The sequence below is a fragment of the Parus major genome, chromosome 3 (genome assembly GCF_001522545.3).
Source record: "Parus major isolate Abel chromosome 3, Parus_major1.1, whole genome shotgun sequence".
In the NCBI taxonomy this organism is placed as follows: domain Eukaryota; kingdom Metazoa; phylum Chordata; class Aves; order Passeriformes; family Paridae; genus Parus; species Parus major.
This window is the reverse complement of record NC_031770.1, coordinates 16,320,101-16,341,660: the sequence shown is the minus strand read 5'-3', so window position 1 is coordinate 16,341,660 and position 21,560 is coordinate 16,320,101. Positions and strand designations below refer to the sequence as shown.

Genomic DNA, 21,560 nt, shown 5'->3' with positions numbered 1-21,560 from the left:
TCACCTCAAGCAGGTATTAATTACTTTTTCTGCAAGCTTTCTGCTGCATAGAGACTTTTATATGAAAAAATGACTGTTTACTTAGCTGCTTTTATGACAAAACATATGTAATAACTAGTTTCACCAAGTTTTTGTAATAAAAACTGCCATAGATGTACACAGGATTCATCAATTAACCATAATACCATTTTAATGCCTTCATGGAGAGAGCATTACACGAATAAATCATCAGCCAGGTGCTTTGAGTAACACATTATACTGAGACAGACACTTTGCCACTGCAATATTCAAATTTCCAGAATTAAAGCCAAGCTTTGAGTGCTTTGCACTGAAAGATAACATCCATTAATTTAGCCACAGAAAAACAAAGTCTTGAAAATATGTGCTCTGGCAACTTTATAGCTATTAACAGTATTCAACTATTTAGTCTGAAAATAGTTCAGATGACAGGTATGCCCTTAAATAAACACACAAACCTCTGGAAAGAAGGAAGAGAATTCTTATTTAGCTTATCTGTCTAAATAGCCAAATCTTACTGGCAGTGAATAATTTCTTTCTCAGCCTGCTCAGTATGTGCACTAAGTAGAATACTGCACTGGAGCTGCTACAGCATTTGGGAGGATTTTGGAGGCAGCAGACAGATGAGAAGCATCTATTTTAAATTTTAAAAGATCAAGTTTTCAGACAGGATGTATGTGAACTGACTGCTGGATTAAGTTCAAAATAATATCCTTAAAGTTACAGAGTAAAGAGGAACAAGCACTGAAGGGACATCAGACTTGATAACAGAAAACTCTGTAGTTTCCCAACACGTCTATTTTAATGAACGGTATTCCTTGATCTACAGCTTTCCCCTGTAGCAGAGGGAAGATGCAACAGCTGCATTTTAATTCCCCTAGTTTGTTAAATGCAAGTGATTCAAGAGCAAGCACAGAAAAAACCAGTGACAGCAGGAAATCTCAGCAATGCTCCACCTGGGACACAGGCATTTAAGGGTTACCTGTCCGTAATCTATTTCCAGTGGGTAGAATTTTTTTGGATATTTAGTGAAGTTCTTTGAATGCCAAGAATTGCCAGTTTTCTCTTCATACAAATTCAGGAAGTGTTCAATGGCATCTTCTTTTGATGGCATCTGCTCCAGCTTGTTACTGCCAATTACAGTGCCTACACGGCCCCAGGATCGGAACACCCAGTATCTGGAGAAATGGAATGGGAGAAAAGAACAGGCATCAGCTATTCCAGTGCTATCTGCATGCCATTAATTTTATGGAACACACTCTCTCATTGGTGACTGTAGGAAATCAACAGAGGAATCACCATATGTCCAAGAACTGGCATGAAAAATGCCCAGAATAAATGAGTACACAACAGGAAAAGAGAGGCCAACATCTCTTCAGTCATAATGTTTTGTAAATTATATTAATGTTTTGTAAATACAAATCTTCATACTATATGTCATATATCTGAAAAACAAAGACAAAGCATCTTAAAGCCTCAGGCTCCAGAATTCAGTATTTTAGAGAAACCAGAAGTAAATCAAGTATTTGTCTGTACTACTGGCAGCACCTTGGGTGAGCTCCTGTAGTATTTATGGGGATACAATCAATCAACCCTTCATACGTCAGGAATGAAATGCAGCCACTGAAATCCTTCCACTTACTGAATCCCACACTTGATACAACCTCACACAAATGAGACAGTAACAAAAGCTTATTAAAAGCATGGTGAAGTGCAATAAATCTGGAGCTGAGCCACAGTTGCTGCTACCCTGGACTTCTGTGTCACACGTTTGACAGGGACAGTTTTATTTTAAAGAACCTTCTCAGTCTCTTCATCTAATCAGCAGTGCAACCACTGGACAGCTCTGCCATGCAGCCAATGAGACTGGAAAGCTAAACACACAATCAGCTCCTGACCATTTAATGCATTTTGTTATGCTTCAAGGGCACACAATTCAGGCTGACGCTGTGGTAGAACAGCCAGAACCTGATTTTGTTTCCCAAGGTTACAGCTCTGCGATTAGAAGAAAAAGACTATGTTAGAGAATATGGGGAAAGAAAACCCACTTTACGTTTTGTCAACACCCACAAGGAATGTCTTCATGCAGAGCAGAGATTTCTCCATGGGTGGCTTGTATGGTAGGCTTGGAGGAGTTAGTTTGGTTTTGGTTTGGCTTTTTTCATTTGTGTGGTTGTGTTTTTTTTAAGTAACTATACCATCCATTATCTTCCCAAAGACATTTTACTCACACTTGGCTTTTGGAGTGTCAAAAATCCAGTATTTATTAGAAAAAAGTGAACAAAAGTATTTAAAGGGAAAACTAAACTCACCTGTTCTCTCTGTCATCCTCTAGCAGCTGCAGTTTATAATAGGAATTTGTTCCTTTCACAATATCTACTAGTCCCAGGGTTGCACTGAAAATTTTCCCACCTTTTTCAAAAACATGAGCAGAATCCTCCAAACCTGCAGAGAAGAAAAAATTAGAACACAGAGGAGGAGGTTACTGTTTTAGCTCTCCTTCCTGCATTTGCACTCATCCAAATGTTTCACGCAGCAGTGTGATTTAACAAAAATACTGCAAAAAGAGTGACCACACAGCTCATTCAAAACTACTTGGAACATGTTTTCTTTTAATGAACTGTGACCACATACCTTTAGTGAATATTTATTTTTAGTGAATATCAATCCTAACTATAGGAAAAAAAAATTGTAACCTTTGATAGAGGATGATCTAAAATCTAGGATCTAATACTGTGTGAGCAGCTGAAAGAATCCTCAGGAGAGATGCAGCTCTGCAGGTGTCACACTAGCAAATGGACTGAAAAACAAAGGCTGGCCTTGGATACGGTACAAATTGTCAGAATATCCATGCACCACAGGTTTGGAGAGCAGTGTCAAAAGATGCTTATGCCAAACTTGTGTCCTCTGCTGGCTGGGCCTTTACTCACTTCACTGACAGGAGATCCTGAAGCCGAACAAGATGCATGCCTTAGTTTAAGTGGTCCTTCTGAAGAAAGCTGCTCTAGAAAATCCTGGAATATCCAGCCTTGGATATCAATCAATACACTTCCTTTGATAGCAATGTTAAAAGGTTTAGAAATACATGCTCCTCAATAAAAATTCATGGAACCCTCATCCTTTCACAGAAAAACCCTTTTGCAAACAATCATGCATCCTGAAGACTGTGGGTGGTGCAGGCACAGGCACTGTTATCACTCACCAGAATCAGGGTCTACTGCTGCTCCACCCTTCACTGTTAACTTCATTTTCTTTTCAGATTTGCTAGGTCCTGCAGTGAAAGACAGTTAATTTTTTTCTTAGGTGAGCAACACAGTTTGACTTAAATAAACCTTAAAATTCTCAATTTGCATAATTATCACCCTAAGGTGAATCAGATTCCTAGTATATGAGCACACGGACTTCAGTGACTTTTTTTAACCTAGCTCTAGCAGCCAAATCACAGTCCCCAACCCACCAAGTAAATGAGAAACTACATTTCCCCAGAGTTTATCTATTTATTTATTTTCTCCTGGCCCCAAGAGGTTGACCATGTAATTTTTTACCTGCACTGCAGATAAACACAACCACAAATGTTAAAGTGGGATTGAAAAACCTCACAGGGCATGGGGAGTGTTTGGATTCCCTGGGGATCCGACTGTGGTGAGACAGTCTGGCAATAACACACCAAACAGTATGACTGAAAGCTCTACTTGGAGGACACAGAGAACAGGTTCTGAAGAGAAGTGAGCAAATGTGATGGTTTTGTTCATCATCCAGGGCTAATAATGCAAACTCTCTATGGCATTGGTGAGCAATGCCACCAATATTTTTTTTCCTGTTATAAAAATATTATGTTTTAGGTAAAGTAGCACAGAGACTCAGTGCTCTGGACCTCAGTATTTTCTCACGTGCCAATACTCCCTGAGTAGTGTCTATCATTTTGGTGTCCCAGAACCTCCTTGGGGCAGCAACACTAACCCAAGCTGGTAGAGAAGCTCATGTTTTATGAGGAAGAGACTGAACTGGTGGCAGGGAGCCCGGGAAGACTGAAGTAGGGGAAACAAGAGCCAGTTCAGGAGACAGTTCCATGTTTACTTAAAGCTAGTCTTGCCCTGAAGTCCATTATATAAACTTATCATGAGAAGAAATAGACAGAAAATTCAAGGAAAGGGTAAGGACAGACCATGCTCAGGTTTGCTTTGTGCATGCACAGTACTGAACAGGCCTGTGGATAAACAACCGCTTTGTTCCTCACCTTGTTCTTCTTTGACCTTCCCAGCGCTCTTTGTACTTGGGGGCTTGCTGATCTTCCCATCCACAGCCATTTCCTCGTGCTCCATTTTCACCTCTGCACCCCAAGGTGAAAGAGCATGGAGAGACACCAGATCCTGGAAGTCCTTGCTGGAAGATTTCACATCCTGAAGAAATGCCTCTGAGACCACACGGACTTTGGCCTCCTTCACTTCTTCCATCTTCTTGCTCATTTTCTCCACATCCTCTGCAGAGGCAGGACAGGAAGGAGAGAAAAAATGCATCTGTGAGGTTTTAGACCACAGCCTCTCCTTCTGGCCATGATTCAGGGCTCTGTGACACTTTGTGAAAACACAATTCCACTACATTTTGCATTCACCATGTTCTTTGGAGAGCCAAGTTCCTCCTTGGTTCAAAGATGCAGCTTGGGCTAGAGCAGGAACACTCCTGTTCTACCTGGCTGGTCCAGTTTTCCCTTCCCCAGATCTCAGCTGGAGCTGGACTTTATGATGGATGGGAGCAGATATCCCACCTCAGCAGTCAGTTTCCACAACTCCAATGCAGAGCAAGAGCAGACCCTAAGCTGCCAGCAGAGCAAACAAGTGCCCTCAGTCACCCACAGTCAGCTCTGGGGATTCTCCAAGGCAAGCATGGACACAGCCCTCAGTACCCCTCATCCCAGCAAAGGTGGCTTGCACACCACCATGATCTGCACACAAACCCCAGCTGCCATTGACCCACGAGAGCATTAAGGCACAGCCTGCTGGGTTAAACTGCTGTGTGAGCAAAAATCAAACAGCACACATCTGTCTACTTTTCCAAGCACACTCAGGCCATGTGTGCACACAAAACACTCCCCCTAATCCAAACACTGATCCCCAGACAGCTCTGAGGACAAGTGTCCTCTGTAATCTACTCAGCTCTGTTACCACTGCTACCAGTAAGCACAGCATGGCTGCTCACTCTGGGTGCTGATGCACAGGGTGGCTTTGTTAGCTGTTGTCGTCATCTTTCCTCCCAGGTCCTCCACAATGCCTTTCACCTCCTCCTTGTTCTTTGACAGCTTCCCAACAACCAGGATCTTCATGTTGGTCAGTGGTTTGTCTAAAGGTTTGGAAATGACACGTCAGCCACAGGCACAGAGTCCCCTGGACAAACAGCAAGCACAAAGTGACAGAACCCCCCTCCCTCTCTGTACAATCAGCTCAGCTGGCAGGGAGATGAGAGGCCAAGCAGGTCTGACCTGTGCTAAGCTAGCAGGACAGAGTTCCCCTTCCCAGAGGAAAGGCAATGAAGCTCGACAGCTGCTAACAAAAAGAAGGGATGAAGGACAGGGAAATGGTATGTAGGCTTATTTGCCCTCTTCCTAATTTCTTTTTTTACGTAAAAAGAAAAAGAACCAGTCTTCTTCAGTCCCCTGTGCTACTAGGGATTGTGCTTTGCTTTCCTTCTCTTTAGGTGCCTGGATAGCATGGGAGAAATTCCCTTTCTGAGGGGCCGCAGAGAGAATTATCTCTCAGGCAACACTGTTGCACTCGACAGTACAAGGTTCTACCATGCAAATGCCATGAGAAGTCAGGAGCAAACTGGTAACCATCTGAGGCTCCATCACATCGTGTTAACATTTCAATTCAGGCTGGTCCAGGACATGGCAAGTGTCTAAGAGCATATTTGCACTGCTATAAGGTAAATGCTGCCAACTCTAATTGACCAGCTGAGGGTTGTGCTTCCTCTTCTCCCCCCAACTCAGATTAGTTTGGCTGCCAGTGAACAAAGCAACATGGCTTTAAATCTGGTCAACCTTTTGAGTTTACTTTCAGGGGACACTGGGGCTGGAATCAATTTGCTAATCAAATTGATTACTTTGATACTTTGTCTTAATTGCTAAAATAACATGAACTTGCTGAAGTTAACTGTGCAGAATTACTCACACCTTTTTAACCAAGTAACAACAACAGCCTGCACCCAAAATTATGGCCAGAACAAGAAAGGCTGAATAAGAAAGAAGTTAGCATAGCTCTTAACAGACAGGCTTTATCACCAAAGCATGTAATTCACTCCAGCAAGCTACAGGGAATTTCTTAAATCCAACCTTTTGCCAGCTGGAGACAGCACATCTATTCTGCACAAGGGGAGTCAGTGATCAGTAAAGCCAAATCTCAGCAGACAATTTAGAAACAAAATAAACCCCTGAAAAACCCTCTTGCCCTCAAAACCTGAATTTATGTAGAATATCTGGCATTAGGGACATCCCTGGATGTCCATAAAAAACAAAGTGAGGCGGCATTTTGAAGCAGGCCTCTCCTGAGACACCAGTTGCTTGCAACATCAGCCTTTACATTTCTGATTCACTGCATACACATCATTTCCCATAATCAAGAAACACTCAACACAATCTGTGAGTAAACAACAACTTCAAACCCATGACCCCAGACAACCCAGCATATCAGGGCTTATGTTTGCTAGGAAGATGAAGCACAGGAGACACTTTTTATCAGGAGAGCTCTGCCTGCTCAAGAGCAGGAGACCGGTGGGACTGCTCAGGTTGGCATGTTTGTTTGGCTGGGAATGCCAGCCTGAACATCATCCTGAACAACCCATGCGCAGCCAGACCCTCACCTCTGGGTGCAGACATGGTCTCTGACAAAGGAGCAGATGCAGAGGGAGGAGGTGCCGAGTTCACAGTTGCAGCATCCGGAGGGAACACCCTGTCCTGCTTCTTACATTTAAATTTCTTCAGGTAAGGAATTTCCCGGAACTCCTGTGGGATGGAAGCATAAACAATTTTAAACAAACAAACATTATTGTAACATTTAAAGGATAAATTGAACACTAGCCAGATGTTGGTATTTATTGCACGTCTTGGAAATTATTTTTGAGACGTTCACACTAAGGTGGACAAAACCTCACTTTACTGATTGAGAACACAAAGCTGGAAGGGGATAAATGATGAGTTTCAAATCAAATCAACAACATCTCTTTCAATTTTGTGTTACTGGAAAGAATATGATTTATTTGTGCATTAGCTGCCTGCTCCTGAAGGGATGTGGCTGTGACAAGACCTGCCCGGTGTCACAGGTGCTCAGCGCTGCAGCACACTCTGCTCTCCGGCATCCTGCACTGACTGTTGTTTGTTCAGTCAGAAACATGCTTCAGAACATCAAATATGCAGTAAATGCTCTCACCTTTGGGATTACCCAGTCTTTTCTGTTGGGAGTCTGTGTTTTAGCAACACACTTGGTCCAGGCAGTGATATCTCCTGAACAGTAATAAGCATCACTCTTGAACACAAACTGTCCCTTGCACTCCTCGCAGGGCAGCAGAGCTCCAAACGCCATCCCATCTGCTACTCGGTCCAAGATCTAAAGCAGCAAAGAACACAGAGCAGGTCATGGCAGGAGGAGGCTGGAAGCACACACACTGCATTACCCTGGGCTGCACAACAACACCAAGGGGTGTTGGAAAGAGATGATGTTTAGAGTCCCTTCCAATCCAACCCTTTTTATAATCCTGTGGGTCAGGAGAACCCACCTACCACACAGCACCTGGCCAGGCTGCTGTGCCAGAACAGCCAAGGAAAAGATGAGCTACTGCATCTGAGCACATGAGGAGGTAGGTGGGAATGTAGGCTCAGACAAGTCCAGGTTTTCCTGCCTAAGAGTATTCCATGACCATTTGAGTCTAGACACTTCCCACACTCCAGCCCACACTCCTTAAAAAGAGTCCTGATAAATACAAATACTTAAAGCAGTATGTGGCTCTGAAAGAGAGCAGACTTTCACAAGTTACATAGACCAAAATGGACTGTTTCTAGAAAAGAAACTGGGAAAGAATTTGTACAATTTTTGCTTCATTTTGCATAATTTAACAGTTGAGGGAGGCAATGTGAAGTGCCTTAACTAACCTGCTCATGAAGAGCCAGCACCAAAAAAAAATACAGACCACTTTCAGCATAGCAGAATAAAGGCACTACACCACTTCTAAGGTGCTGAATTAAGCATCACTCACCACCACACCACCCTTCACAAGCAAGTGTAACAGCAATATCAGAGTCCTGGGATAGAAGGACTGGGCTTTGCACCAAATTTCTTCCTTAAGTGTTACGTTAGGAACATTCTTCAGACTTGTGGACCTTGCAGCAATATTGGGTCAGGTCAGCTTCACCAGTTCCAAGACCCCCCACACATGCAGAGCAACTACAACCAACTCACAGCATTCTCCCCTGAGGGGACCTCCTGCTTGTTGGCAATCAGCAGCTCTTTCAGGTCATTGGTGGAGCAGACCTTCCTCAGCTCATCTTTGATGCCCCAGATCAGCTCTGTCTGCTCCTGTTGACAAAACCCAGCAGGTAGAAAGCAATTGATTGCAAGTAGCCAAGAACACTCCTCAAACTGCAGTATGTGCACAAGGTTTTAGCAAGCTCATGTTATCTAAAACACAGATTGTGAGATTAAGAGGTTTGAGAGCCAGTAACTTTACCAAAAGGGAGAGTCACACATTTTACCAAACACGTAAAACACAGGTTTTACAAGGTCACATCCTTCAGATGTCAGTGCCCTTACTTCAAAAGCTCTCAACATCCTTTGCAAATTTCACTTACCTAGCTGACATTGAGAACAGTGGGGATGCAGCTGCATTTGAGCCTTCCATAAAAATCAGAAATGGTGATTGCCACTGTTCTTTTTTTAAGATAACTAAGAATTAGAGAAATTTCTACTAGATCAGACACCTGCAGTTGTGTGGAGGAGCATGCATATTCTTTTGGGCCTTTCTACAGAACTTAAAAAGATTGGGAAGCAAAGAAGCATCCTAAAGTATCTCAGATAGTTTCTGAATGTTATCCACTGGCTACAGTCAAAAATGCAGTCTGCCCTGGAAGAAGTGGTTTACTGGGTTAAGTGGTCTAATTTTCAGTGTTAGTGACCATGCTTAATGAAATGCTGTTAAAAAAAAAAAGTGAACCCAAAGTTAACCCTGATCCACAAAGTGTCTCCATTTGTCCTAAACATCTGCATTACAGCAGCAAAACCTTAAAAATATATTTATTGAAAATTATGGTGCTGCCACACAACAAAAAATAGAACTTTTGTACAAAGCCAGAGCCAGCACTTTTCTATGGCTCCATTAAGACTTCAGTTGCAGCAAAGACAGTTCGTCAGTTTTTTTCCTTGGGAACTTTTAATAAATAAAAAATTCCTGAAGCTCTACTGGGAATTCTTCCCACAACATTCTAAAAAGTGAAAGGTAGAATGCTGTGATCTATCATAATTTGTACCCAAGAACAGCACACCTCTCTCCAGAGAGTGAAAAAGGATTTGATTTTTCATTAATCTAGTTGCGCACTTTATCTCCGATTAATTTTTATGATGAGGTAGTTATTATTTTCAAAGCTCTTCTGCAATAGTGCTTGGGCTCCAAGCTTCTGCTAACACAGCCAGATGATACAAGAAGGAGCACAGAAGCAGCCTCTCAGAAAAAAAGCATTTAACCTAATCTCTTTAAATCCAATAAGCCCAAGTCCTAGAGAACACCCTTCCTGTCTTTCGAGAGAAAGGGGCAGGGTGAATTGCCTTCAGCAACGCCTCAGGGACAGGGCACCTCCTGTGCCAGGACCATCTGTGCTGCCACCTCTCTGTCTGTGTACAAGGTACTGCCTTCTTTAGAGGGAGCAGTGAAGGCACTTTTCAGTCAATGCCTCACACTGCACTCTTCCAGCAAAGCAGTTCTTGGGTTGCAAGCAGCTAAAACTCACCTTCAGCTGTTTTTGCTGCTTTGACTCTTTCTCTTTTTCTTTTTTCTGCTTCTTTTTTGCAGTCACGTTTCCATCTACCTCTTCTCCTTTTCTCTTTCTAACAGATAAAAACAAAACAGAACCACACACACATGAAAGGAAGTTATTGAAATGGCTGTCCAGCACTTGCCAGAGCTCAGATTACTGACTGCCAATAACTGTAGAGGCTTGAATATCCTTGGCTTTGGCAGGCAAACACATTTTTCAAATTCCTCAATGCTAGATTATAGACGTGCACTCGGCTCTGCAATGTAAGCTACCTCAATCAGGTCAGGTACTTAGAGGTTTTTCACAGGGTAACTATGGTCTGGCAGAAGAGCACGTGCAAGACTGCAACATTCTCAGGCGTATTCATCTACACCTCTATTAGTTATACCAAAGGCATACCTAAAAATCACTGGACAGCTTTCCAAATCTGGGGAGGTGTAGCAATGCAGGTTAAAAGATCACAGTGTCTTTCAGCTGAATCAACTGCTTGATCAGCTTAGACAGTCTGTACTGAAATAAAGGACAGCAAACATGGTAACTCGAATGAGCTAGCACACTGGGAAACAAGCTATTCCATATTTCCCATCTAGTTTCTCTTTAGACTGGAATTAAGTCAGGCCTCTGAAATCAAACAGGTGCAAGTTTATGCTTGGAAAATGCTTCCGGCCTCACAGTGGTTTTGTGACACACTGCTGGGAGTTGTGTATGTAGAAATTTATTGCTATTTGCTAGGCCACAGAGCTGAAGGGAGAAGTTACAGAAAACACTGCTCAGGAAGGACTAGAAAAAGAAAGCCAAATGAAAACTAGGGGATTTTGGCAGACTCCAGAGTGACAAGGGACCTCAGAAGGTTTTGTGCTTCCAGAGTCATGTCATCCCCTTTGTCTGCCTGGAGTGCGTGTTCTCCTTGTGAGGACGCCAAGGGAAATTCTATCCCAGCTGAGACAGGACAGGCCTGCAACTTGAGGCACAGCATAAACACGCTTGGATCTCACACTCCATTTTGACAGAGATGCTTTCTGTTATGAAACATCAGCCAGGTTTCTCTTTAAGACAGCCTCTCTAAACTTTGTAAGCTGTGGTTGAGGGTTAAGTCATGAAGTTGACATTCTTGATTGCTCTCCTACATACAATTTTAAACAGCTCTCTTTCAAGGACTTTGCTCTCATTAAGACTAACTCTGTATGACAGCTATAAAGCTGCTGCAGGAGGATGTCAGGAGGTACTCTGCTCCCAGAGACTCCAGCATGAGACCTGTACATTCTAGTAACTCCCCTGGCCTTAAAACTGGGCTAAGTGCTCACTTTATTTTCAGTGGCCAGAGCAGCCCACTATTAGCACTTCTGACCATACAACAGCTCAGAGCACTTTTGAGGGACTGGTTTTGCAGAAGATTTCATCTTCTAGCTGTGCCCCTGACAGGTGCCATCAATGAGCAGGGGCTGTGCTGTACATTTTCCTGCCTCATGGTGGGGGGAAACAACCACACTGTGCTGCCAGAGAAAAACTTCATCCTGTGTTCTAAATCAGGCAAGCTGCAACCAGCGTGGCAGGACTGGCTCCAGCACACACAGAACAGTGCCTCCAAAATTCCCCAGGCCAAGCAAGTCCTCTCTCCTCCTTGGCTGCAGCTCCTGCAGGGAACAAGACCAGAGTCCACTGAGCCCCACCAAGAAGACAATGACTTCCCTAAGTTTTAACAGAGTCAGGGGTACACAACAGAGTCTGTGAAAAACATACCAGCCCGATTGCAAAGTGTTCTGCTGCAGCTTCCCAAATTGGGGGTTTAATGATGTCAGTGCTTAGAAGGGGTGCCCAGCCCTGTGTATCCGCAGTGCCTGCTGACAGTCAGGCTGCCTCCAGCAAGCCAGCACTCACTCCCACAATGTAACTTGTCTCCTAGCCCCCAGAGGGAGTAAATCTAGCACAGCAGCCGCTGGAAGGCGATCACTGCCGAGAGACCCTGTGACCCAGGGAATGCGTCCAAATTCCAACAGCAACTCACACTTTTGGCAGCTTCTCAAAGTCAAGAGGACAGCAGATGTTCCCCCAGACAGGGTGATTACTGTACCTGCTCCAGCCACTGGAACAAAACACAGGGTGGGAGAGACCTTCCCAACTGCAGGGAGGCATAAAGCTATTGGTCACCACCTTCTCTTCTGTGCCCAAGGCTAAAGCAAACACTGATCATTTCATATAGCCTGGAGAAGGGAACGACAAAGCTGAATTCTTGTGTCTTCCCAAAGCAGTACATTTTAGAATAATCTGTAAACTACACCCTCACTGACACACAATAAGGATCTTCCATCCTCAGGCCACAAAACCATGTGTTACCCACAGCAGTGAGGTGCTACTACGTGCATCCTTTCTCCTGCTGGGGAAGGGACAGCCTTCCACCTCTGACAGGTACAGCCCAATAGCTTGCCTAGAGGGACTGGTATTTCCCAGGCTATGCAAACCACTTCTCACCTTCATGGAGGATACACAAGATTTATTCCAGCTACAGAGAACATGAAGAGAGAAGTGAACTGTGGCCTGGCCCTTCCTGACCACCTACTCTATTTTTCATGTTTGCCTCTTCTCCTCCCTACAATAAAAAGGTGGGAAGGACAGTCACAGCAACCCTGGATAAAGCAAGCAGCCCATGCAGGGAGGAATAAGAACTCCCCTTTTCACCTCCTCCCTGTAAAGCACTGCCAGACTGTTGGTGACCTGAGCACTTAGCATTTGCCTCAGGTCACCTCTGCAGCTAATCCAGTGCTGCATGACATCTCCAGAGTGACACTTTGCTCCTGGTCCTGGGCAACAATTCCATCTAAACAAGAGAGGCAGAAAATACAGGAAGTACTACAGCTTAGAGCAGGAGGAAAAAACACACACTACCAAAGAAATACTGTCAAAAGGAGCTCACAAGCTGCTACTGCATTTCCTACATCAGCATACAGGCATTCTTTCCACACAGAAGCTGCAGGCAAGGACACAAGATCCTCCTTTCCCAGGTATGCAAAGTGCTGGTGCTTAGGCAGGACAGCCCACAGCCCAAAGGAGGGTTGCATGTCTCACCCAGAACTGGCTGAGGAAAAGAGCCAGGATCCTTGCAGTAAATCCTCCCATATTTGGCCTTCACAAGGAAAGGATTTTCCAACTTACTGTTGGTAGCCCTGCTCCACATGTCACCTCTCCTGTCTGGAAAAGGCACATCTCAATGCCACTCTTACACAAAGGGCTGATAGGGCAGTCCCAAAATCTGAGATTCTCCTCAGAGTATGTGCTGAACATGCAGTAGCACCTGAATTTGGATGTGTCACATCTGAATTGCACAGACTTCTGAGTCAAGATATAATTTGAACACAGCATAAGTAAAAATATCTTTAAAGATCATTTTGAGAATCTCACTTGCAACAGACACTTTAACATAATTTCTGCAAGAGGCTGTAATTTCTGTTGTTAATTTCTGTTATCTCATCAAATGCACAAGGTGAATTATCCGAATGCATCTCATTCAGGTTTCTGGAGTGTTCTTCCTTTGGCTTCTCTGTAAGTCCTTTGCTTTCTTGGCAGCAAAATCACCAGATAGGTAGCACACCACACCCCTTCACTCATGCTGTTTATTTACGCCATCAGCCCAATTGGTTTGTTTGACAGGCAATGATTTTTCCAATTGACCCTTACCACCCTTGGCTCCAGCACAGCCCAAAGAGCAGAAGGTAGTGGAGCATAAGAGCTAGCCAGCACCTTCACGGTTGAGGGGCTTGTTCAGGCAGTGCTTAGAAAGCAGGAAAGATGAGACATCCTGCTGCTTTTCTGGCGTGAGGACCTGGTTCACATTACCCTACATCACCAGTGCAAGCTTTTTTCCACTGCAATTCTAGGCTTTTATTTACACAGTGACTTGGCAAACTACTTTGTAGCCTTTCTTTACAAAGCCTTCATATTTTGCATAGCATCCCAGAAGTGGCCCAGAAAAACAGAGTCAGGGCAGACAAGAGAAGCACTTACACAGTCAAATCTCTAGAGCTTTGCTGAGGACATGGGAGAAAACTACAAATAACCCTATTAAATTCACTGTTCTAGGACAAAGCAGAACACACATCTCAGCGCAAAAAGCAAAGGACTACTTGAAAACCTGTAAGTGCATTAAAATACTGCACTTCTGCTTACACAGAGCAATGCACAGAGAGGTAAAATCCCTGCATGGAAAGACAGCAGGCTGCCCAAGAGATGCACACATCTCTTGGTCTCTGCTACTTCAGCTGAGTCATGTGAACAGAAAAGAACCTGATTGGGCTCTAGCCAATCTAGATCAATCTAGAGTGCTGCAGGACTCTCCCCACAGCACCCACACCACCGCCAAATGCTTCTGGAGCAGTGGCTTGCCAAGAAACTGCACACCACACACATCAGCTGCACACCTGAAAGATCAAGACTGCACAGATCTGACATAGCCACAGCTTCTCAGAACAGACATCAGCTTCACTGGACACTTTCATGGTGAATCTTCGCAAAAAGCAAATTTAATTCAGTCTAAAATGTACACAGAGAAGCCAAATGTTTTCCAATTATAAGATCTTTTCTTTTTTTGTAGGATCCAGAAATACCTTATGTTCCTTCCTCCACGGGGACAATGCAACACTGATTTTTGTTATGAAGCATGACTCCAGGCAAAGTCATTTCAAGAACAAGTAACAAAAGCCTTCATTAACAAAGAAAGATTCACAAAGCTAGCAAGTCACCTGGAAACACTTCTCTGTCAGTACAAGTTCTGTCAAAAGCCTCCACTGAAAATCTCAATGCAAGGCAATGAAATTTCAGACACACTATAAAAGATTCAACAAACAAAAGCATCCAAGTGAAAGCACTACATGGCCAATAAACACCATTATCAGATTCAGTGCCTGTCACAGATCAGCAGCTCATAGATAAAAGATGTCAAATCAATTCTCTAACAAGTGGTTTGAGCAGAGAAACCATCACTGATAACAGTATCACACAAGGAGACCCAGAGCCCAGTATCCATTTGTACTATGCAGGCATTATTTTATGGTTGAAAGCCCTCCAAGTCACTGCTGCAGGTCTCTGCGTTTCCTCAAGGCAGTCACAGGGGGCAACTGGACTGCACGTTCCCAGGGACAAGTAATGTCTGTCTGACATTCTGCCTGAGGTCACAGGAACAACTAAACCCTCATACAACCAATATTCTTTTAACAAAGACAACATTCCACAACATTTATCATGGCTACATTTAAAGGCAGTGGCTCCTCCAGACAACACAATTTCTTACACTAATCACCTACCCTTCACTCTTGGTAGCTGGGAGCTGCTTCTTCAGAGTTTCTTTATCTTCAGCTTTCAAGATGCTGAAACCCAGGAGCTGGGTGGCCCCGTAGGCTGGGAGAAAGCCCAGCTCTGCTCGGCGGCTCACAAAGCAGTCCGGGTGGTACCAGTTATCTATCATTCCCAGCTGCGGCTTTTCAGGATGCACCATCTTCTTGGAAATTCGGATCTGGCCCTGAGGTAGATTAAAGTGACATAAGGGCAGTTGTTAGGCCATTCTGGAAGGAGCAGGATGTTAACAAGCTACCGACATGGTACTTCCTAAAAACCTGTAAAACAGTAACAGTTCCTCTATCAAAGTCTGCAACTTTTGTTCAAACCCTTTTACTACAGTTCCTCTGCTTTCTCCTGTACTCTTGCTAGGTTGAAAAAGTCACCTTCTGGGGGTAGTTCTCTGTTCAAAATCCACTCAAACTGGCTAACCCTTTTGTCTTTATTCCAACTTCCAGTAAGCTTTAACAAGTAAATCTCACATGAACAAGTCTCATAAAGACAAATAACTTTATGTCCCTACCATTCAAACACCAATGCTAATATGAACTTACCCTGTCTTACTGCAAATTACTTTTCAGATGCCCAACAAGTAGCTGGTTTGCAGTGCAGCAACAAGCAGGAAAAGCTGCAGTTAATGGTGGCTCTCTAGCCACCGAAATGGTGGTGAGCAGCATTCCCAGCCTGCTCTAACACCCAAGTGAAAGGAGGGATCACCAGGCTTGAAGCCCAGGTTACCATGCCTGAGGGATGCCTTTACTGTCAGCTGTCCAGGGAACAGCTGCTCCTCAGACACAGAAATGCAGCTCTGCAAGTGCTTTCCATATGCAGGACAGACAGGAAGCAATTATAAAAGCCACTGTTTGAATTAAAACTGGTGAGAGAAAAGATGAGATGGAGAACTTTTTTACCTTTTCTATTTTCTGCTCACAGCCTTTGCAAGTACTTCTGTTAGACTTGGCATATTCAGCAGCAAAGTCATTTAGACTCTTCTCAGCCTTACCACCTCCTTCCTGTTCCCCTCCTTTTCCTGGAGAACAAAGCAAATACAGAGTTCAGCTTTAATACACATTCCCTTATTTTCTTATTCTCTGTCCCACATTGATAGCAGTCTGCATTAATAAACCTCTGGTGTTCCAGCCACTCATTTGTCCAGAATTTGAATACAGAGCAAGACAAGCAGTCCATGCTCAAAAGCACCAAAGAGCCACCATAACCATGCACTGAACTGAAGGTACTATTAAAACAACTTAGTACAACAGCATCTGTTAACATTAAAGAACTGAAAACTGATCATGATAACAAGAAATGTTTTTTCAATATATCTGCCAACTGACTTGGCTTTTTCCCCTTACTGATTTAAGATGCTGCACAATACTGTCAGCATTCCAGTCCTGGAGCGGGGAGACACCTCAACAATTCTTCTGACATCACTTGCTGAAGCAATATGGACACCAAATCACCATAATAAAAGCACAACAAAAGTGAGCGCAGTTCCAGATGAACCTCCAAACACCATGATGCTTCTGCCTACCTCCTCCAGGGCCTCCAGTTTCAATGGATTTCTTGATTTTCTCCTGATCTTCCCACCGAAGCTCAGGGAAGCCATCAATGTCTGTATGGGACACAATTCGAGCCCGCTTCCAGAAGCAGCTGTAGTGGTGCCAGTGAGGGACTTTGCCATCAAACATGGGTGACTAGCAAAAAAGCACATTACCAACATGAAACAATTCAAGCAGAATCAAGGGGAAAAACAAAACAAAGATAAAAAGGAATATCTGTGTAAACACACGTGATTTCTTCCTTTTTCTTTAAATCAGAAGATGGATACTGTTTAGGATAAAGTCTAAGAAGAAAATCTAATAAGACAGACAAGCTGCTGGAAAGATGTTCCCGAAGGGGATAGACATGGAAGGAGCATTTAGCGAGCTTAACCAGTTCATCACCCTGCTACTCAGCCCATCTGTTTTACTGGAAAAAACAAAGGTCACAGCCTCAGCATGGCTTCACCAGCCCCTGTGAGACTGTGCAGCACAAGAGGCTGCTAGCCTCACTCCACAATCCCTTTGAGAACTACTTCTCTAGCAAACTGTCCATTCTCCTGAAGAATCCATGTCAGGCACAAGATAAGAAGGGCAGCTCCAAGGATTGTGGCCTGAGGAAACACCTGAGTGGCCTGCACGAAGTAGAGACAAAATTCAAGGGAAACATCAGAGCCAAATTAAAGTTCTGCATCAGAGGCTGACAGCACAGTCCACAAAGATGATCAGAGGGTTGAAGAACCTCTGCTATGAAAACAGCCTGAGAGAGTTTAGGATGTTCAGCCTGGAGAAGGCTCCAGGGATATCTTATAGCACTCTCCAATACCTGAAGTTGGCCTACAAGAAAGCTGGAGAGGGACTTTTCACAAGGACTTGTAGTGATAGGGTGGTGAGGGACTGGGAAAGGTTGCCCAGAGAAGCTGTGGATACCCTGTATCTGGAAGTGTTCAAAGCCGGGTTGGATGGGGCTTTAAACAGTCTGGTCTAGTGGGAGGCATCCTTGCCCATGGCAGGGGCTGGGAACTGGATGATCTTCAGGGACCCTTTCACACCAAACTATTCCATGATTCATGATAAGGACAGAAACACTGCCCAAGTCCTCTTAGAAGTGCAGCTCCAGAGTGCCCTGCCCCATACCAAGCATTTGTTTCAAAAGTGCTCCACTTGTTTAAAACTTAGACACAGTTGGTATCATCCTGGCGTCGCTTCAGTTACCCACCAGGCAAAATAACCTTACAGTGGCTTGGCTCCAAAGAATGCACACAAACAACTGCTGTACTAATAATACTCAGTGCTGTATAATTATTATTATAATTATAATATATACTGATGATACAGAACTAACAACCTAGGAAAGCCTTCCATGTGTCACTCACTAACAGGAGGGAGATCTCCAAGCCAAAAACAATAGCAGAGCTACGAGTAGAAAGGAATAGGAAAAGGCTTTGAAGACCACAGCATGGAACCAGGAGCGCTAAGAACCCAAATTCCAGTCGGAGTCTTCCCACAAGCCAGGACTGGATACCCAGTTACTCTCACAGCACCACAGCAGCCACCCTGCAGTTGCTCTCAGTGTGTCTCCAAGTCAATGAAATTCTGGCAACTTGGACACTTCTGGGCTCATGTCTAGAGTTTTGCAGGAGGACACAGGGCTGTTCCCAGCAAAAAGACTTTGAGGGCACAAGGCACTGAGGTGTACAGAAGAGAGCAGAGCTGGCTCAGTCTTTAAGACAACCATACAAGCAGTGAGTAATCTCTTCAACACAGAGTTTCAGTTTCAGACACTTTTCTCTGTGTGGACCTCTAGGCAAGCTGGGCCTTGTTTACACAACTTCTCTCAGCTCACCTATCTCTAGACCATAGTTTCCTAAACAAACTAAGGAAAAAAGAGACTAATTTGCTTTCACAGTGCATGTTCAGATAACAGAAACCACTCGGCTCCAGCTGGAAGCAAAAGGCAAAGCTGTGCTGGTCCTGCAGGGCCCGAGTGCCTGCCCTGTGCCAAGCACCCAGAATCCCACTGTCACTGAGAGCTCTTCACTCGAGGAACCAAAACAAAAAGGAGGTTACAGCAGACACAGCCAAGGCCTTGGTCTGTATCTGCCTTTAATTTCTTCAGCACAATTTGCAGAAGAGCTCAATGCACTGACGCTGGCACAGAGGCTGCTGTGCAGGGGATTTCCCCGGGAAAAAACAAGGTACCCGCGTGCTCCGGTGAAATTCAAGGCATTTACAGCGGGATGATCAGCAGCAGGGTGTGCTCTGCTGGTACAAAAACTATCAGAGGGCAGAGGAAAGAGCAAGCAAATTCAAAAGGTTGTGGGAAAAATAAAAATGCAAGCGTTTGGTGTAAGACCAGCAGTTTTGGGGAGACGTCTGGCAATGAAAGGCAGTGGCTCTGTGAGGAATGTCATGATCCCCAGGAACTCACTCCATAAACCAAACCCTAGAGAACCAGAATACCCCTGGCCCCCGTGCTGAAGAAGGGCAACCCGCCTCGCATCAGCCTCGACTGCTGGGCAAGACAGGAAGGGGTAACAAACGTAAAGAAGCCGAGGAGCAGCAGCCAGAGCAGGGGAGAAGGAGCAGCTCCAGCGAGCGGCTGAAGGCAGCCGGGGAGACAAAAGGAGAGGCAGCAGGAACACGTGCGAGCAAACACTGCAGCTTGGCACCGCACGGTCCCACATATTTCCCAGGGAAAGGAGGATCTGGGGAACAAAGGCAGGTATTTCCCCTCGGGGGCAGCAGCTTGGCCTCCAACCCCGGCAGACCTGCCAGCCCCGCCCGGCAGCCCCCGCAGCACGGGCGAGGGGGACCGGGCCCTTCCTCCCCGCCCCGTACAAGCGGTGCCTTTCCCAGGGGCACAAGCGAGCTACGTCCTCCAGACCCGGCTCCTCCACAGCATGCACGCACACACACATGCATGCATCCATCCGCAGGGCTTTGCGCTGCCACGTCCTTGCTCGCCTTCCGTAGACACACGCGTATGCCTTTGCTTACCTTTCACAGCAACACCCCCAAACTCAGCCCGCCCCCAGCACGCTGCAGGTGCCCCCTCCCCTCTGCCCTGCTGCAGCCAGCGGGCATGGAGCACCCCCTCCCAGGACAGCGCCGTGTGCCTCCCCTGCGGAGCGGCGATTCCCTCCGCATCCTCCCGCAGCACGGAGGGATGCTGGGTCCGTGCACAGCTCCCAGCCCCCCAGCGCAGGACGGGGCTCTTCCCTTCCTTTCAAAAGGAAGCCAAATATTATTTTCCCAAAAGGCACATAATAGCGTGAAGGCGGCGGAGAGCAAACCGTGCCCTCTCAGTCCGTTCGCCAATTGCGGTTCAGCTGTTTCACGCCTGCCATGTGCCAGCCGCTCTGCGAGACCGCTCGGGCCCGGCCGCTCATCTTGCGGCCCCCGCGGGCTGCCCCAGACCTCTCACAGCTTCCTCCGTCTCGTACGCCAAGCGCGCACCGACCGGGGATTCCCCGGGCCCGACACCGAGCGGCAGACGCTTCCCAGGGCACGGAAAAGCCGAGCCGCGGAGCTCGCATCGGCCCCCGGACGGCAACAAAGCGCCACGGCCCCGGACGGTGAACTTCGCACGGCTCCGGCTCCAGCCGCCCCTGCAGCCCGGGAGAGCGGGGGAAGCGGCTCCCCCCGCCCGGGGAGCGCTGCGGACACGGCAGCGAGCGAAAAGATCTCTGCTAAGAATAGGCTGCTCTCGCCTCCGCAGCAGCGAAAGGCACGGCCGAGCGGCTCCGGAGCACCGCGGCGGGCCGAGGGAGCGGAGCCCCGGGCTGGCCCCGCCGCCGGCGGTACCAAACGGAGCGGCCAGTTCAGCCCGCCCGCCGCCCGCGGCGGCCCCGCCACGCGGTACCTGCACCATGAGCGCCAGGCGCAGCGAGTCCTTGGCGATGCTCTCGCCGCACTTCTTGCAGGAGGCGCGGCCGCTCTTGGCATACTCGGCCCGGTACAGCTTCTCCGCCGGCTCCGCCATCGCCGCCGCTCCCGCCGCCGCGCCCGCGCCGCGCGCCCGCCGCGACCCCGCCCGCGGCAGCGCCAGCCGATCGCCGAGCGCGCTCCCCCGCCTCGCCGGCCCGGCGGATCTGCCGCTCTGGCATCGATTGCGCGCGCCTGGAGGTTCCCACTGTGTATCAATGGGAGGCGGGCGCGGCGGCGCGTCTCGTGCTGCGGGGCCGCGCTGCGCCGTGAGGGAGCCGGGTTCGGGTCCCGCCGCCACCCCCGCATCCCTGTCCCGCATCCCTGTCCCGCATCCCTGTCCCGCATCCCTGTCCCGCATCCCTGTCCCGTACCCGCACAGAGCGGGCTCCCGCGTCTTGGGAGAACCTGAGCTCAGCAGCTCTCCCGCAGACATATACTGGCAGCGTGATGCCGCTTCCAGGCGGGCGTTGCAGTGGTGCCCAGCGACAGGACCAGGAGCGATGGTCCTAAACTAAAACACAAGAAGTTCCACCCTAATATGAGGACGAACTTCCTTACATGAGGCTGGCAGAGCACTGGAACAGCTGCTCAGGGAGGTCGTTGGGTCACTCTCTGGAGACAGTCAAACCCCACCTGGACACGTTCCTGTGTCACCTGCTCCAGGTGACCCTGCCTTGGCAGGGGGTTGGATTGGTGATCGCTAGAGGTCCCTTCCAACCCTGATAGTTCTGTGA

General features: G+C 46.6%; 1 protein-coding gene across 1 annotated transcript in view; it reads right to left on the bottom strand.

Moving 5' to 3' along the window:
* PARP1 (poly(ADP-ribose) polymerase 1) overlaps window positions 1–20,973 on the bottom strand; it is a 32,331-nt gene extending 11,358 nt beyond the window's left edge. The window contains exons 1-13 of the mRNA XM_015622779.1: window positions 20,762–20,973; window positions 16,890–17,052; window positions 16,267–16,385; window positions 15,325–15,539; window positions 10,004–10,100; window positions 8,463–8,579; window positions 7,437–7,613; window positions 6,871–7,012; window positions 5,215–5,355; window positions 4,256–4,498; window positions 3,221–3,289; window positions 2,331–2,463; window positions 1,001–1,196 (exon numbers count right to left, since the gene is read on the bottom strand). Of these exons, the coding sequence (XP_015478265.1) occupies window positions 1,001–1,196; window positions 2,331–2,463; window positions 3,221–3,289; window positions 4,256–4,498; window positions 5,215–5,355; window positions 6,871–7,012; window positions 7,437–7,613; window positions 8,463–8,579; window positions 10,004–10,100; window positions 15,325–15,539; window positions 16,267–16,385; window positions 16,890–17,052; window positions 20,762–20,881 (1,932 nt within the window). The 5' untranslated portion in view covers window positions 20,882–20,973. The remainder of the gene's footprint in view (window positions 1–1,000; window positions 1,197–2,330; window positions 2,464–3,220; window positions 3,290–4,255; window positions 4,499–5,214; window positions 5,356–6,870; window positions 7,013–7,436; window positions 7,614–8,462; window positions 8,580–10,003; window positions 10,101–15,324; window positions 15,540–16,266; window positions 16,386–16,889; window positions 17,053–20,761) is intronic.
* Window positions 20,974–21,560: the final 587 nt, after the last annotated feature.